The following is an 18,778-nucleotide window of genomic DNA, read 5'->3' on the forward strand; positions in this document are numbered from 1 at the left end:
CACACCCACACACACAGCCCTCCACGCCCATCAGGGACGGCCTTAGGTGGTGCGGGGCCCAATTGGGAACAATTTTGGTGAGCCCCAGGTTGCCAGCCAAGGTCTGTAGAATCATAGCAATATAAATAAAGTCTATTATAGACTTTATATCTCTATGGTAGAATGGAAAGTAATCAAAATGTGTGCTTAAAAAGTGCATGCAATTTAATGGACCAAACAGATCTAAGCTACATTTTAATATAAAATTGCATATATGTAAGCCTACAGGTGACAAACAAAATGTGTAGATCATCTCTGAAAAGTACATAGTTACAATACCATTTGTTTTAGTGACAGTGAAATGAAAAAAAAATTTTTTTGCGTAAGCGCTTGAATACAGGCTCAGCATCTAGGTCTTTGGCAAGTTCACTAGCGTCAATCAAGGCTTCATCAAAACCTTTTTCCCTGTATGTCTTTAACCAGTTACAAAGCTTTTGAAATGAAGAAAGGCCTGTAGCAACATCCATGGTATCACTCTGAAGTTCCTTACTCACAAAATGTACTATTCCACAGCCCACTTGCCAGGCTGATCAAGATTCTGTATATGTTTTGATAACCATCTACACAATTACAACACCACAATTACAACACGTTAATGTCATCTGCAAATTTACTAATCAGTCTATTCTCATCCTGCTTGAGACTATAAGAAATAATGGTTTCAAAATTATCTAGGTTATTAAGAGGGTAAGTGGTGAAAGACTGCTTCCATTTTGACAGATTGGTAAAGTCGAGTCATAGATCAAGGGTTATAATAAGAATAACGGGAAATTCATTTTAATTATTGGAGTATAGAATAATTTAATCAATTTACTTTTGAGATTATGATACATTATAAATGTATGGGAATAGGGTGAAAATTTAAAAATAATGTGTTGTTGGTGTTCTGCTGCGACCTGATTTCTATCTGTTAGGGTTTTGAGAAATCACTATTAGAACTCTATGATTGCTCAGTCATTCCTTATCAATAGTTTTGACTATTTACCATTCCATGATATCATTCATCTTGCTGGTTTCCAAGAATGTCAGTATTCTTTATTGATTGTTCTAACTTTCAAATATGCATTTATTTGGGTTTATTTAAACCACCAGAATATTTTCAGAATCAATGAATGGATTCAATTCCAAGTTTCTTTCTATTTTTATTGTGTAATTTTGAAGTGTGAATGTGTAATCCATATTTTCAGGGCACCATAATGTTTGGGACACAGCAATGTCATGTAAGTGAAAGTAGTCACGTTTAGTATTTTGTTGCATATTCTTTGCATGCAATAACTGTTTGAAGTCTGCAATTCATGGACATCACCAGTTGCTGGGTGTCTTCTCTGGTGATGCTCTGCCAGGCCTGTTTTGCAGCCATGTTTAGCTTACGCTTGTTTTGGGGCTAGTTCCCTTCAGTTTTCTCATCAGCATATAAAAGGCATGCTCAATTGGGTTCACATCGGGTGATTGACTTGGCCACTCAAGAATTGACAAATGATTAGCTTTGGAAAAACTCCTTTGTTGCTTTAGCAGTATGTTTGGGATCATTGTCTTGCTGTAGAAGGAACCACCGGCCAATGAGTTTTGAGGCATTATTTTGAGCTTGAGCAGATAGGATGTGTCTATACACTTCAGAATTCATTATGCTACTACCATTAGCAGTTGTATCCTCAATGAAGATAAGTGAGTCAGTACCTTCAGCAGCCATACATGCCCAGGCCATAACACCACCACCACTGTGTTTCACAGATGAGGTGGTATGCTTTGAGTCTTGGACAGTTCCTTCTCTCCTCCATACTTTGCTCTTGCCATCACTCTGATATAATTTCATCTTCGTCTCATCTGCCCACAAGCCCTTTTTCCAGAACTGTGATTGTTTTCAGTACTTCTTGGCAAACTGTAACCGGGCCATCCTATTTTTCCAGCTAACCAGTGGTTTGCATTTTGCCGTGTAGCCTCTGTATTTCTGTTCATGAAGTCTTCTGCGGACAGTGGTCATTGACAAATCCACACCTGACTCCTGAAGAGTGTTTCTGATCAATCGGACAGGTGTTTGGGGATTTTTTTAAATTATAGAGATAATTCTTCTGTCATCAGCTGTGGAGGTCTTCCTTGGCCTGCCAGTCCCTTTGCGATTAGTAAGCTCGCCAGTGCTCTCTTTCTTCCTAATGATGTTCCAAACAGATGATTTTGGTAAACCTAAGGTTTGGCTGATGTCTCTAACAGTTTTATTCTTGTTTCTCAGTCTCATAATGGCTTCTTTGACTTTCATTGGCACAACTTTGGTCCTCATGCAACAGCAATAAAAGTTTCCAAAGGTGATGGAAAGACTGGAGGAAAGACTAGGTGCTGAGAGCTCTCTTATACCTGCATTATGGAGGCATTTAAACACCTCTGAGCAATTACAAACACCTGTGAAGCCATGTGTCCCAAACATGATGGTGCCCTGAAACGGAGGGACTATGTATAAACACAGCTGTAATTTCTACATGGTGAATCCAAAATGTAGAAAAATGGCCTTTATTAAAATCTGGTAATGTGCACTTTAACCACATGTGATTTTTTTTCTATTACAAATCTCAAAGTGTGGAGTACAGAGGCAAATAAATAAATGATGGGTCTTTGTCTCAAACATTATGGAGGGCACTGTATTACCTTCCGAACATTACTTTTAACAAATTTATTTGAACTTTAAAAATAAAGTTAATAATTGTGATAGTAAAACACTGATACAAATCTATTCCCTCAGGGTAGGAAATGTATGGGCCACGTGATCTGGATTAATGTGGTTTTATTCCAGTGTCCAAGGAGTCTGAATTTTCTATTTCATGTTATATGATTGGTTTGAGGTTTTGCTTTACAATCCTTGTAACTATAGCATGAGACCATGAGAAATAGAAACAGGAGTAGATTATTGGATGCCTTAAACTTAACCCACAATTCAATAAATTTGTGGCTGATTCAATTTTTCTTATGTTTACTTTCCTGTCATCTCGATTAATCATTGATTCTCATCGATTAAAGATCTACCCCAGTTTTGAATATATCTATGGATTCAATCTCTACAGCTTTCTGGAGCAAGGAATTCCAAAGACACTCAGACTTTTGAGAGTAGATATTCTCCTTCATCTGTCAGAAATTGGTGCCCTCTTATTCTGAAATCTCATATGAGTGGCATTATCCTCCCACCATTTACCCTGCTCCCTGAGATCTTGTGTTCTAAACTCCAACTAGTACAAACCTAACCTGTTCCACATTTCCTCATGACAATCTGATAGCTTTGCTAATTTACTTAGAACTGTGTCAAACGATGAGACCTTTCCGTACGTTACAGAGTACTCCAGATACAGTTACATTCGTACCGTGTATAATTGTACTTCCCTTTCACACTCATACCCTCTTGAACTAAATATCAACATCCACTAATCTTCCTGCTAGCTTTTTTCTAACATATACGACCTGCGAATCCCTGTTTTGCAGCTACTTTTCCTGTCTTTTTTCATTTAAACTATCTGTTTATCATTCTTCCTCCCAAAGGGAATAGCTTTGCATTTTCTCATACAAGGTACTCCATTTTCCTTCTTTTTTGTCAACTCGCTCCACCCATCAATAATTCTCCCTGCACTTTTTGTATCTCACTCATAGATTGTCTTCCCCTCCCTGTCCTGCCCCATTTCTATATCATTTGCAAATTTTCACACACCTCCCATAAATGGATAGTGCTTGGCTCTGGGAGTAATAGAAATGAGAGATGTATGCTCACAAAGTGGGTGTGTGGGGAGGGTGAAGAGTACGTGCGTGAGAGAGAGTCACATGAAGTGAAGGACAGAAAGTGAGGTAGAGACAGATAGAAAGATCCACAATCATATAAGGTAGGAAGATACAAAGACTGAATAGAAATAAGCATGGTTGAGGAGAGATATAAAGTGGGACGACTCAAAATGGAGTACATAGGAACGTGAAAATTTGAGCATTTGCTATTTACGGGGCATAACTGTGATGTAGTTGCAGGAAGATTAAGATATTGAAACAAAATATTTTATGATTGAATGCTAAGATGTTGCTCTGCTTAAATTTATCATGTTTCTCCACGATAGCTTCCAAGAGATAGGCTTGAAGTGGGGCCATCCTACTATCAACTCGCATAGATCTCTGGCTTGAATCCCATTTAAAAGGAACTTAACTACCAAACACCAGACTTGCAACTTTTGCTGTGGTCCCCAGATTCCCCCACCTTGCTATTTTGTACTCTCAGCTCTTTCTGTATTGTTTGTATCCAGGACGAGTCAATCCAGACTAATCCCAAAACTTGAAACATGTTTGTTCTTCTGGTTCCTGCCTTCTTCATTGCTCTGAAACATTTTCAGTGCATGTGGGCCTTCCTATTAGTCGTATTAGTTATTTAGTCCTTCCTATTTCAGTCATATCTTGGCCATCTCCCAAATCAGTGTATTTAGAGTCATAGTCATACAGCAAGGAAATAGTCCCCTTGGCCCAACTCGTCCATGCTGAACAAGATGCCCCATCTAAGCCAATCAGTCTAGCCTGCATTTTGTCCACACCCCTCTCGTCCAAGTGTCCTCTAAATGCTGCCACTGCACCTGTCTCAACTTCCTCTCCTGGCAACTCATTCCACACACCCATCACCCTCTGAGTGAAAAAGTTGTCCCTCAGATGCCCCCCAAGTCTCTTCCCTCTCACATTGAACCCACGTTCCCAGGTTTCCGACTTTGCCCACTGCGGCTAAAAGAGCATGCATTGACCCCACCAATCCCTCCCATGGCTTCGCACACCTCCACAAGATCACCCCCCTTGTGGAGCCTCCAGTCTCCTTTGCTCCAATGAACAAAATCCCAGCCTGCCCATTCTCTCCCACACCCCACACCCCTGGCCCCAAGGCCTGGCAATATCCTGGTCAATCTTCTCTGATATATTTTAACGCCTTAGATATGAAAATAGGAGAAGTATGCCTATGTACCCAAGTCTATGTAACTATGATGCTGCTGCAGGCAAGACTTTCATTGTACCTGTACCTCACCATACCATATGACAACACAATCGACTTGACTATAATTAGTCAGTTTGTGGATGACAAGAACGTTGGTGAGTTGTGGATGGTGAAGAAGGCTGTCTAAGCCGTGGCAGGAGATGGATCAGATGGAAAGTTTGGCAGAGGTTGGCGACTCAATTCCAACAAATTCGATGTGATGCATTTTGGAAGTCAAGTAGAACAGTATAGCACAGGGACAAGCCCTTCGTCCCACAATGCCTGTGCCAAACATGATGACCAACCTTTGCTGTACTTGCCTGCACATTTTCCACATCCCTCCATTCCGTGCATATCCATGTGCCTATATAAACGTCTCTTAAATGCCACCATTGCATCTGCCTCCACCATCACCACTGCTGGAGTGTTCCAGGCACCATGTTTGTTTTAATAAACGAATAAACAGCAAATATCCTTTAAACGTTGCCCATCGCACCTTAAAGCTAGGCCCTCGAGAATGTGATATTTTCATCCAGGGAAAAAAGTTCTGACTGTCTATCTTATCTATGCCTCATAATTTTATATACTTGTACCAAGTCTCTCCTCAACCTCCAGCGTTCCAGAGAAAATCAAATTTAAACCAAAATTTAAACCAAAGTTTAAACAAAAAGTTTAAACCAATCTTTTTGAAACATAGAAACCTCGAGGCCAACTAGGAAAATTGTTTATTATTCACATTCACAAAACCTCATGGCACCGTGGAAATATTTACATTTTACTGTATGATTTACAAAATGTGCATAGAGTATTGACTGTAGGATGTGCTGCCGCTGGTGTAATGGTGCAGAGTAAAACGGAAGAATTAAAATATGTGTACGAATGGCTCAGAAAGAAATGGCTCAGGAAGATGAAGATTTAGTCTTTCATTCCAAGGTTCTGTAGCTGAGGGGAATTTTTGAGCGTCTTTTCCACTCTTCAACCAGGCAGTTTGCAGTTTTGGTGATATAAAATTCCTGAACTAAAGAATGTCCTTTAATTCTGAGGCTATGACTCTCCCACTAGTGGAAACATCCTCTCTACTTCCACTCTATCCAAGCCTTTCACTATTCTGTTTATTTCAATGAGGTTCCCCCTCATTCTTCTAAACTCCAGCGAGTACAGGCCCAGTGTCGACAAACGTTCATCATAGGTTAACATACACATTCCTGGGATCATTCTTGTAAACCTCCTTTGGACCCTGACCAGAGCCAGCACATCCTTCCTCAGATATGGTGCCCAAAACTGCTCATAATATTCCAAATGCATCTTTTGTATCTTTTGCCTCCCTGGAGAAGAGAGAAAGACCAGGTTGTGAGTTGTCATTGATAATGCTGGCTGCTTTCCTGAGATAGTGTGAACTGTAGATGGAGTCAACGGATCGAGGGGCAGGTTCTCTCTGTGACCTGTGTGTGATCTCCGGTTTCCTGCCACACTCCAAAGACGTACAGGTTTGTAGGTTAATTGGTTTTGTTAAATTGTCCCGAGCTTGCGTAGGATAGTGATAGTGAATGGCGATTGCTGGTCAGCGTGGACTCCGTATCTCTAAACTAAAACTAAACTAAAGAATAGGCTTCCAAAGAATATAGTTTATTTTGCATCAACAGATAGCTGTGAAGGCAAATTGAATCACTATCTGTCAAGAGTCCTGACAGCATAAGATTGGAATAATGATTCAGAAAATTCCTTGTCATAGAAAAAAAATGTATCTTGAAAAATGCGTGATTGCGTGGCATGGATTAATGTGTGTTTGGATGTTGGATACATTTATTACATTCCCAGCAGGGAGCATTGCTGCACGAGGGAGCTATCAGATTTTGGATAACATCACATGCTGGATTGTCCAACATGTTGTCCAGCAGTTACCACTTTGTCATGCAATTAGTAAATAGAATCTATAGGCCTATGTAAGTGTGTGGCTCTCCCCTTTCAACCATCAGGCTCAACAAGGTTTCCCGGTGACACTGGACCTCCGAAGGCAGGGTGGCTTTGGCTGTGTGTGTGCCCATGAAGGACAGTTCTCTGGCAGTCTGAGAATTGGGCAAAAGCTCAGTGGGGTAGGAGGTGTGGGCCCTCTTAATTATTTGCTTTAATAAAGGTTAAATATATGCAATTAATTGAATGAATGTAGAACTTGGTCATTTTTGTTTAATATTTTTCAAATATATAAATTCCTGCTTGCTTCCAGATGATTATTGTTTCTGATTCTAAGAGTGGATCCAATTGTGAAGCATGACCCACCTCAAAAAAAAAAAAATTAGCATGGATACATCATCAGGGTTTTTTTTTTTAAGTTAATTACTTTTAAAGTAATGAAGTAATTAGTGTATAAAATCATGAGAATAATAGAGGACCAGAGGACATGTGTTCAAGATGAAGGGGAAAAGATTTAATAGGAATCTGAGGGGTCACTGTTTCACACAAAAGGTGGTGGGTGTATGGAACAAGCTGCCCGATGAGGTAGTTGGGGCTGGGACTATCTCAACATTTAAGAAACAGTTGGACAGGTACATGTATAGGACAGGTTTGGAGGGATATGGACCAAGTGCAGGCAGCTGTGATTTGTGTAGTTGGCCGGTATGAGCAAGTTGGGCTGAAGGGCCAATTTCCACATTGTATCACTCCATGACTCTAATCGTCTGATACAAAGGAAAACTGAGCTTGAGGTTCAGTTAGAGAGTGGTGAGTAAGATGTTGTGGGAATTACAGAGACATGGCTGCAGGAGGACCAGGGCTGGGAACTGAATATTCAGGGGTATACGTCCTATCGAAAAGACAGACAGGTGGGCTGAGGGGGTGGGGTAGCTCTGTTGGTAAGGAATGAAATTCAGTCCCTTGCACGGTGTGACATAGAATCAGGAGATGCAGAGTCAGTATGGATAGAACTGAGGAATTGTAAGGGTAAAAAGATCCTAATGGGAATTATCAACAGGCTCCCAAACAGTAGCCTGGATATAGTGTGCAAGTTGACTCGAGAGTTAAAATTGGCATGTCGCAGGTAATGGGAGATTTCAACATGCAAGTAGACTTGGAAAATCAGTTTGGTACTGGACCCCAAGAAAGGGAGTTCATGGAGTGCCTCCGAGATGGATTCTTAGAGCTGCTTGTACTGGAGCCTGCCAGGGAGAAGGCAATTCTGGATTTAGTGTTGTGTAATGAACCGGATTTGATAAGGGAACTCGAGGTAAAGGAGCCATTAGGAGGTAGTGACCATAATATGATAAGTTTTAATTTGAGAGGGAGAAGGAAAAATCGGAAGTGTCAGTATTACAGTTAAGCAAAGGGAACTATGGAGCCATGAGGGAGGAGCTGGCCAAAGTTGACTGGAAAGAAACCCTAGCAGGGGTGACAATGGCAGGTATTTCTGGGAATACAGTAGGGGCAGGATCAGTTCATTCCAAAGAGGAAGTCTGATGGGACTGATAGACTGGGGATAAATCCCCAGGACCTGATGGTCTGCATCCCAGGGTACTTGAGGAAGTGGCTCTAGAAATCGTGGACGCATTGGTGATAATTTTCCAATGTTCTATAGATTTAGGATCAGTTCCTGTGGATTGGAGGGCAGCTAATGTTATCCCACATTTTAAGAAAGGCGGGAGAGAGAAAACGGAATTATAGACCAGTTAGCCTGACATGTTGGAGTCATATAAAAGATGAAATAGCGTCACATTTGGATAGCAGTAACAGGATCGGTCCGAGTCAGCATGGATTTACGAAGGGGAAATCATGCTTGTCTAATCTTCTGGAATTCTTTGAGGATGTAACTAGGAAAATGGACAAGGGAGAGCCAGTGGATGTAGTGTACCTGGACTTTCAGAAAGCCTTTGATAAGGTCCCACATAGGAGATTAGTGGGCAAAATTAGAGCACATAGTGTAGGGGGTAGAGTGCTGACATGAATAGAAAATTTGTTGGCAGACAGGAAACAAAGAGTAGGGATTAACAGGTCCCTTTGAGAATGGCAGGCAGTGACTAGTGGGGTACTGCAAGGCTTGGTGCAGGGACTGCAACTATTTACAATATACATTAATGATGTAGATGAAGGGATTAAAAGTAACATTAGCAAATTTGCAGATTACACAAAGCTAGGTGGCAGTGTGATGCTACGAGGATTCAGGGTGACTTGGACAGGTTGGGTGAGTGGGCAGATGAAGTTTAATATGGATAAATGTGAGGTTATCCATTCAGAATCAGAATCAGAATGCTTTATTGTCATTGCATGTGTCACATACAACGAGATTACTGTGTCTCTCCATTTAAAAGAACTTCAAACATTCACATACTCATACTTTTTACACTCCCTCCCTCCCCAAACCCACCCATGGATTCACATTTACATAAATTAACACTGTCTCCCCCCCCCCCCCCCCCCCCCCCCCCCCCCCCCCCTCCTTCCCCATAACCCGCTCCCGAGACAGAGTTCAGTTCCAAGATTGCTGATGGGTAAAAGCTGTTCTTGAGTCTGGCAGTGCGTGACTTTAGCGACCTGTACCTTTTTCCTGAGGGCAGCAGTGTGAAAAGGTGGTGACAAGGATGTGTAATGTCTTTCATGATATTACAGGTCCTGCTGCGGCATCTGGAGTGGTAAATGTCCCCCATAGGGGGCAGGGGGAGTCCAATGATACCCTGGGCAGTTTTTATCACCCTCTGGAGAGCTGCTCTGTCAGCTGCTGAACAGTTCCCAAACCAGGCAGTTATGCAGTAAGTCAGTATGCTTTCTACCGAACAGCGGTAGAAAGACTCCAGCAGTTTAGCAGACAGATGGGCCTTCCTCAGTGTTCTGAGGAAGTAAAGTCTCTGTTGCGCCTTTTTTACAACTACAGCAGAGTGCACAGACCATTTAAGATCCTCACTGATGTTGATCCCCAGAAATTTAAAACTAGGCACCCTCTCCACCTCCTCGCCCCCTATCTCCAGTGGCCTGAGCTCCGCTCTATGTCGCCTGAAATCAGTGATGATCTCCTTTGTCTTTTTAGTGTTCAGAGAGAGATTGTTGTGAGCACACCACTCAGAAAGTCTGTGCACCTCCTCTCTATAGGCGACCTCGTTCCCATTTGAGATGAGCCCCACCACGGTTGTATCGTCCGCAAATTTTATGGTCCTATTTGCGGGGTGATGGGGCAAGCAGTCGTGTGTATAGGGCGTAGAGGAGCGGACTGAGCACACAGCCCTGCGGTGCTCCTGTGCTGAGGGTCAGGGATGTCGAGGTGTAGGGTCCAAGTCTCACCGTCTGTGGGCGTTCACTGAGAAAGTCCAATATCCACCGACACAGTTGACTGCTGAGGCCAAGGTCTAGCATTTTTGTGATCAGCTTCCTGGGTATGATGGTATTAAAAGCTGAGCTGTAATCAACAAAAAGCATCCTGACATATGACCCCTTCTCCTCTAGGTGTTGTAGTGCAGCATGGAGGACAGTGTTTATGGCATCCTCTGTAGATCTATTAGCCCTATATGCATACTGGTGTGGGTCGAGTGAGGGGGGGAGAGATAATTTAAGGTGACCTAGGACCAGCCTTTCAAAGCACTTGGAGACTACAGATGTAAGAGCAACGGGCCTGTCGTCATTGAGGGAGTTGATGTTTGTCTGCTTGGGCACCGAGATGATAGTGGTGGTTTTCAGGCACGTTGGCACGGAGGAGTGTGCTAGGGAAAGGTTAAAAATGTCTGAATACCCCAGCGAGCTGGTGAGCACAGTCCCGGAGCACCCTGCCTGGGATCTCATCCGGGCCAGCAGCCTTACTAGCATTAACAGTTCTCAGGGCCCGCTTTACCTCCTCTAACTGGAGGGTAAGTGGCTGGTCAGCAGGGTCCAGTTGGAGAGAGGTTCTTTCATTCGGACCTCTCTCGAAACGGGCAAAAAAGTGGTTGAGCTCCTCTGCCAGCGATGTATTTGCAGTTGTCGGTGGGTCCCTGCTGCCCCTGAGGTTTGTTAGGTGATGTATTCCCTGCCACATGCGTGCTGTATCCCTGGAGGTGAAATGGTCCTCGATCTTCTCCTTGTAGGACATTTTAGCTGATTTAATGCCCCGCTTAAGGTTGTGTCTGGCAACGCTGTACAGTTCTTTGTTGCCAGATTTGTGGGCCAAGTCCCGCTCCTTCAGAAGACGCTGGACCTCCGTAGTCATCCATGGTTTCCTGTTCGGAAAGACACGGATGCACTTGTTGATGGTGACACATTCTACACAACATCTGATGTAGAAGAGTACTGCTGCAGCGTACTCTTCTATGTCCTGGTTATAAAATAGACTCCAGTCTGTGCTCTGAAAGCAGTCCTGCAGTTGTAAGGTTGCATCCTCTGGCCAAGTTTTAATGATCCTGGTAGTGGGTTTCTGCTTTCTACTGATGGGGATGTAGGCTGGGATTAACAACAATGACTGGTGGTCTGACTGTCCAAGGGGGGGGAGCAGGGCCGGCGTTAAGCCGATTTGACCGATTGCTCCCAATTGGGCCCCGCGCCTAATGGGGGCCCCGCACTAATGTTCAGTATTTCGTACGGAAATACGAATTCTCTTTGTTAAATAAAGATTTTTTTTAATTCGCCATCCGGATTTTTTTTAAACGAACATGCATAACAACCGCTGCACGGCCATCATACACAAACGATTTGTTAACTAGTGCTGTTAGCACTTCTTAACGGTAAGTAGTTAACACCTTGTTATGCGAAGTCATGAATCTGCATCTATCCACATTCCTCAGTAAATGTTATAGTGTTTTCAACAAGTATTAATGACGTCGTGTTCAAAAGGGAACTGCAGATGCTGGAATATCGAAGGTACACAAAATTGCTGGGGAAACTCAGCGGGTGCAGCAGCATCTATGGAGCGAAGGAAATAGGCGACGTTTCGGGCCAAAACCCTTCTTCAGACTCATTTAATGACGCCGTGTTCCTTTGAATAAAATTCACGCGGCGTCATTAATACTTGTTTAAAACACAATTACATTACTGAGGAATGTAGATCGATGACACGTTGAGAATTTCATTTAACTCACCATCATGAGTGAGGGCCCCAGACCGCGAGAAGGGGCTTCTTCCTGGTGTGCAGGTTAGTCATTCACCTACCGACCCACGTTGTGTCTCTCTGTCTTTTGCTCACACCCTCCCTCCCTCTTTCTCTCGCGCTCTCTCTCCCGCTCCCCGTCTCGTCTCTCTCTAGCTCTCCTACTCCCTCTCTATCACCCTGTCCCCTCAGCATTCCCGGAATCATTGATGTTTAGCGGTAGACAAAAACGCTGGAGAAACTCAGCTGGTGAGGCATTCGCCTGGCCCGCTGAGTTCCTCCAGCACTCTGTGTTTTTGTTTGGCTCTGAAGTTGAAAGTGGCTCAGTGGGACGGGCAGCGGCTCTGGGGAGAGGGTTGTGTTTCTGGTCGAGACCCTTCTTCAGACAATCACAAGTACTCTCACCGACGCGAGTTCAGTTCGGTCTGAAGAAGGGTCTTCTCTCCAGAGTCGCTGCGCTGCCTGTCTGCTGAGTTACTCCAGCTTTATGTCTATCTTCAATTTCAGAGAAATACAATTTCTCACGGGGGGCTTATAACGTCTCTAAACCCCTCTGGGACCATCTGAACACCTCTAAACCCCCTCTAGCCCCCCTATTTCCCTCTATTCCCCTCTAAACAATTGTAAACACGCCTGAACCCATCTGAAGCCCTCTAAACATCTCTAAACCGTTTAAACCCCCTAAGGCCGGCCATGCACACACACACACACACAGACGCATACACACAAACACACACACTCAGTCACACAGACACAGAGACACAATCGCATACACTCATAAACACACACACACACACACACATTCAATCTTTCAAAGTGCCGCTCATTTTATTAGATGTGTGACACTTTCATATAGTTTTTCAAAATTTTAGTATATCAAGCATTTAATGTTTTTTCTGGTTAAAGACGAGCATACTACACGAAATATAAACATACATAAATTTTTTACTTTTCTAGAGTAGGGGCCCCGCCATCAATTTTCTAATTGGGCCCCGCAATTCCTAGCACCGGCCCTGGGGGGGAGGGGTAAGGCTCTGTAACCTTTAGGAATGTTAGAATAAACACAGTCTAGTGTGTTTTCCCCTCGAGTTGGGCATTTAACATGTTGCACAAACCGTGGCAGTACTTTCTTTAAGTTGGTGTGATTAAAGTCACCAGCCACGATAAAAACCCCATCAGGATGTGAGTTCTGTTGTTTGTTGATCGCATTTAGCAGGTAGCCCAGTGCTACATTAGCTTTAGCCTCCGGAGCTAAGTACACGGCTGTAATAAAAACCACAGAAAACTCTCTTGGGAGATGGTAGGGTCTGCATTTAACTACCATCATTTCTAGGTCTGGTGAGCAATGTCTCTCAGTAACAGTAGCATCCGTAGTCCAGTTATTGTTCGTAAAAACAACCAGGCCCCCCCCGCATTGTTTACCTGAGGCTTCGGTTCTGTCGCTGCGGTGAGTAGCCCGGCCCGCTAGCTCGATAGCAGCATCAGGTATTCCAGGATGGAGCCAGGTCTCACTGATTATCAGAACACAACTATCCTGGATAGCTGATTGTGATGATAAACAGAGTCTTAGTTCGTCCATCTTGTTGTTAAGAGACCTGGCGTTGGAGACAAAGAGGCTGCGGAGTGGTGGTCTGTGCGGATTCCTCTTTAGCCGAGTTAGCACGCCAGCTCTACGCCCTCGCTACCGTTTGAGGTCTCTCCGTCTCCTGCGGTGACTGTTGGGGGAGGTTATCCATGGGGACCCCGGTGCTCTGCTGATCTCTGCTGGAATCTCGTGTGTATGTTGGAAAGTACACGAAACCCCCAGTTGTTGCGTCGTTCCAATAAAGGTTAGCGATTCTCGGGTGAAGTGAATCGTGTTTGGTCTACCCTGGCACAATTCCCACCAAACAAACAGAGATAAGACGAAAAAACAGTTCAATCTAGGAGAGCTCACAGCCGCAGCGTCCTGGCGCGCAACCATCTTGGATCACTTGGTGGTAAGAACAGGAAGGCAGATTATTATCTAAATGGTGTCAAGTCGGGAAAAGGGGAAGTACAACAAGATCTGGGTGTCCTTGTTCATCAGTCACTGAAAGTAAGCATGCAGGTATAGCAGACAGTGAATAAAGCTAATGGCATGTTGGCCTTATTAACAAGAGGAGTTGAGTATAGGAGCAAAGAGGTCCTTCTGCAGTTGTACAGGGCCCTAATGAGACCACACCTGGAGTATTGTGTGCAGTTTTAGTCTCCAAATTTGAGGAAGGACATTCTTGCTATTGAGGGAGTGCAGCGTAGGTTCACGAGGCTAATTCCTGGGATGGCGGGACTGTCATTTGTTGAAAGAATGGAGCGACTGGGCTTGTATACACTGGAATTTAGAAGGATGAGAGGGTATCTTATTGAAACATATACGTCTATTAAGGGATTGGATATGCTAGAGGCAGGATACGCGTTCCTGATTTTGGGGGAGTCCAGAACCAGGGGCCACAGTTTAATAATAAGGGGTTGGTCATTTAGAACGGAGATGAGGAAATACTTTTTCACCCAGAGAGTTGTGAATCTGTGGAATTCTCTGCCTCAGAAGGCAGTGGAGGCCAATTCTCTGGATGCATTCAAGAGAGAGTTAGATAGAGCTCTTAAAGATAGCGGAGTCAAGGGATATGGGGAGAAGGCAGGAACGGGGTACTGATTGTGTTTGATCAGCCATGATCACAGTGAATGGCGGTGCTGGGTCGAAGGACCGAATGGTCTACTCCTGCACCCATTGTATATTGTCTATTTAAAATGTGTGACCCCCCCCCCCCCCCAATGAAACTAGGACAGCATAGAATGCAGCATGGAGTCAGCCTGCCAAACCCATGAGTGGCAGGTGGGCAGTGATTTGAACAATCTGTATCACTAAACTGAAGTCCCATTGCTTTCCTTTTGAAAGATCATATGGTACATTATTCCAAAGTGCATGCCTTTTCCCTGGTGCTCTGCCCAATATCCTTCAACCACAAAATCTGATTGTCTGATCATTATCACACCATTGTTTGTGGGAGTTTAGCAAATTGGCTGCATGTTTTCAATCTTATGATTGGAACTGCACTTTAAAGGAAAAGTAGTTAATTGACTCCAAAGCACTTTGGGGGAAACTGGGCTTGTGAAAGGTGCTGTTGCATCATATGAAACGGGCAGATAATACCTGTTTATTTTCTCATCCTAAAGCTGACACTTCTAACAATGCAGTGTGCCCCCAAAAGCAACTTTGAAATGCTAGCGTGAGATTGTCTGCTCAAGGTCTGCAGTGAAGCTTGAACTTATGACTGTCTAAGTGCATGTTTGCCACCCATTGCGACAAGCTGCTGTTATACAAGGGATAATTTGTGGAATTTTGGGGAGGTAGAGTTGCCAGCAATTTAACAATCTTTTTAACATTGATAATTTTACAGATATCTGTATAAGATAATTCTGTCAGATACAGATTAAACTTATCATTTACAGGATTCTGTATGTTCCTTAAATATGTACAGCCAATGGCAAACCAGTCAATACACAGCAGTGTCTATGGTAAATATCATAAATTGAACTCTAGATTCATAGCTCTCGCAATAATGTTTTTTTACAATAAATATTTGTTAGTTTCGTTGCTTCCAGCTGCAGTATTCTGAGCTGCCATATTAGGGTCTGGAAATTGTGAGACATTTTATTTGTTTATAAACAGAAGAACATACTTGAGATGCTCAGGATATGCAAAAGAAAGAAATAAAAGGTCTAAATTTGAATGGATCAGTAGATCTTTAGTGCACTTGAAGTTTAAAAAGCAAAAGCACAGAAACTAAAAATAGAGGAACATTGATTTTCATTTTGTCTACGTTAAAACTAATGCCATTGAAGTTGGTCCTTGAAGAACCGTGTAACATTGGCCTTTTGTAAAAGGCATGTCAACTTAATCATATGTACTAACATAGCTGTTCCTAAGTTTGGAAGAATAGTGAGAAAATGTGCTCTTGCTTTACCTGATAACTTGAAAATTTTATCTGGATTTGGCACTGTTGAAAAAAACACATATTCCTTAACAGTATGGATCTTCAGCTTCGGAAGACCAGGGGTGGAGTGTTACTGCCAGCATGACAGTTCTGCAGGAGTAATCCAACTGCAGTTCTTGATCAATGAAGTAAGTATATTCTGGGTTTCAATGTGGTTTAAATTGCATGCACAAATTTGTGTTCACTTCTTAAGTGTGTATGTTTGTGAGAAGGATTTCACAAGGTTAATTTTTAATTTGAATTTATTTTGCAATCTTGAAAAATATATTTAAATTGAACAGAGATTTTTTTAAATCATAAATCTAACCAAAATAACTACATTGGTCTTTTGCCAGTTAACTGTGGTGGATGTTTATGTTAACTTTTATGTTGTTGTTGTTGGTTTTCACTTAGTATGGCTGTATGGTAACTCAAATTCCACTGTACCTTAGTTGGTACATCTGACAATAAACTGACCTTGAAACCTGGAAGTGTTTAATCCAGCAATTGAAGATGTGAATGAAATTACAGGTGCACAACCTTTTATCCGAAGATCCAAATAACGAAAACCTCCGAATAGCAGACATTTTTTCGGTCCTTGAAGAAAGGTCCTTGAAAACGTTCACCGAGGGCGGCCCGCAGAGGTGACAGTGGAACCTCCGGTCGGTCCTCGAAGAAAGGGGAACTAAATCCCCATTCATAAAAGAGAAGGTGAGGGTATATTGCGCGGGAGGGTTAATAATTGACAATATGCTGCTGCCTGCCCGCTGAGTTAAAAAGTTCCCACGGTAGACTCACGATACACAGTGCATCGTGAGTCTTGCGTGGGAACTTTTTAACTCAGCGGGCAGGCAGCAGCAGTTTGTCGCTCCCTTCAGTTTCACCCCACCTACACCCCTCTGCTTCCCGGCCATGTGTGTGACCCCTTCCCTCCCCTCTCCAGCTCCCCGCCCATTGCACCGGCGCAGGGGCTTTGCACTGTCTTCATGTCGGCGATGCCAGCAGGTCAGTGCCAGTCACTGGAGACGTCAGGACCAAAGGGACACCGACCCCCAGGCCCACTGCAAGCACGGAGATCCCAGAGACCCACAGCCAGCAGCAGCCCAGCCCCGTTCCAACTCCAGAGGAAAACTGCAAACTGGCCGGAGACGTCAGGACCACCAGAAGCCGTTCTCCGATGGGCCGCTACGGCGACAAGTGGCAGTTCACCCACAGCCCGAGCTGTGCCCCCTCATCGGGACACCGACCCCCAGGCCCACTGCAAGCACGGAGATCCCAGATCAGCAACTCCAGCCCAGCCCCGTTCCAACTCCAGAGGCTGATGGTGTGCAAGGTACGTCTTGTTCTTGGGGTCGCGCAGCTCGGGCTGTGGGCGAACAGCCACTTGTCGCCGTAGCGGCCCATCGGGGAGCGGATTCCTCTGGAGTTGGAGGGGGAGGGGGGTATTGTGCTGTTTGATCGCCCCCTACTATCCCAGGGACAGGGAGACAGGACGTTCACCGAGGGCGGCCCGCAGAGGTGACAGCGGAACCTCCGGTCGGTCCTGGAAGAAAGGGGAACTAAATCCCCTTCATAAAAGAGAAGTGGAGGGTATATTGCCCGGGAGGGTATATCGCCTACCTGGAAGAAACCGGACATTTTTTCCAGGATGTCGTCTGCACACCAAAGCTCACCAAAGCTCACGTTTGCCGCCAAACGCACGTCGCCTCTGCTGCACACGGATATAAGAGTGTGAAAATGTCGCCTTAGGCCGCCTAAGGGCATGTAGCCCCGCTAGGGTGACATGAGTGCGAGAGGTGATTCAATGCTGCGGTCACATTTACAAATTCAGGAATTAATTCAACACACTGCATTTCATACAGACATTTATTCTGCAAGAAAAAACTACATTGAAGACTCAAACTCGCGACCGAGGAACTGCCGGGATCAAGGCGCAAACTCGCGATCTTGCGGATATGAGCCGAGCACTCTACCACTAAGCCAGCCATTAAAATCTACGCAAAAAAATTTCCATTCCGAAGGCCGACAAATTCCGAATTACGAAACGTGTCTGGTCCCAAGGCTTTCGGATAAAAGGTTGTGCACCTGTAATTATTTTTGCAATTGCTTGCAGTTTTTCGGATAATTTATGAGGATTGTATGTTCATGGAACAAAGTTATATTCACTCCAACAGTGAATTGGACTTTAACTTTTACATTTTCATTTGATTTTTAAGGGCATGTTGCACTTGACACAAGATCATGCTCTTTAGAATTTTATATCAGCTTTCCTCCTAACTCGGTTTCCTCACAATCCCATTTTGTGTATCTGATCCCCTGTCAATTTCTTGTTTCTTTTCTATCTCTCTCCCTTCTTCGATTTCCATTACTCCCTTCCATGTCTTGCATCTTGGATGACTCCAATCTTCCATGCTGGCCCACTTTGTCTGAGAACTATCATTTTCGCTTTAAAAAATGGCAATTATTAATCCTCAAAAAGCTCAGATTTATTGCATGATCATCCCATATCTAACCTTTTATTGGTGTGAGATTGTATTACTTGACTATCCCAGATGTAACCCGCCTTTATTGGAGTGAGATTGCATTAATTGACTGTGCAAGGCTCAAAGGACTTTTGCAGAAGCGACATGAGCTCGTTTGCTACATGAAGAGTTCTGGTGATCCAATTGATTTTCTCACAGAATTCGTAGAAGTTGTGATTTTAAAATTCTGAGGCACAACTCGCCTTTGGGTATTATTATATGT

The 18,778-nt window shown here is 43.7% G+C and overlaps 1 protein-coding gene across 6 annotated transcripts in view; it reads left to right on the forward strand.

The window, feature by feature from the left end:
• Window positions 1-18,778, forward strand: part of stxbp5 (syntaxin binding protein 5) — a 245,187-nt gene that overhangs the window by 11,042 nt on the left and 215,367 nt on the right. For all 6 annotated transcript variants that reach the window (XM_033026117.1, XM_033026118.1, XM_033026119.1 and 3 more), the window contains exon 3: window positions 16,101-16,182. In XM_033026117.1, coding sequence (XP_032882008.1) covers window positions 16,101-16,182 — 82 coding nt within the window. The remainder of the gene's footprint in view (window positions 1-16,100; window positions 16,183-18,778) is intronic.

Source organism: Amblyraja radiata, chromosome 8, assembly GCF_010909765.2.
Source record: "Amblyraja radiata isolate CabotCenter1 chromosome 8, sAmbRad1.1.pri, whole genome shotgun sequence".
NCBI classification, from domain to species: Eukaryota; Metazoa; Chordata; class Chondrichthyes; order Rajiformes; family Rajidae; genus Amblyraja; species Amblyraja radiata.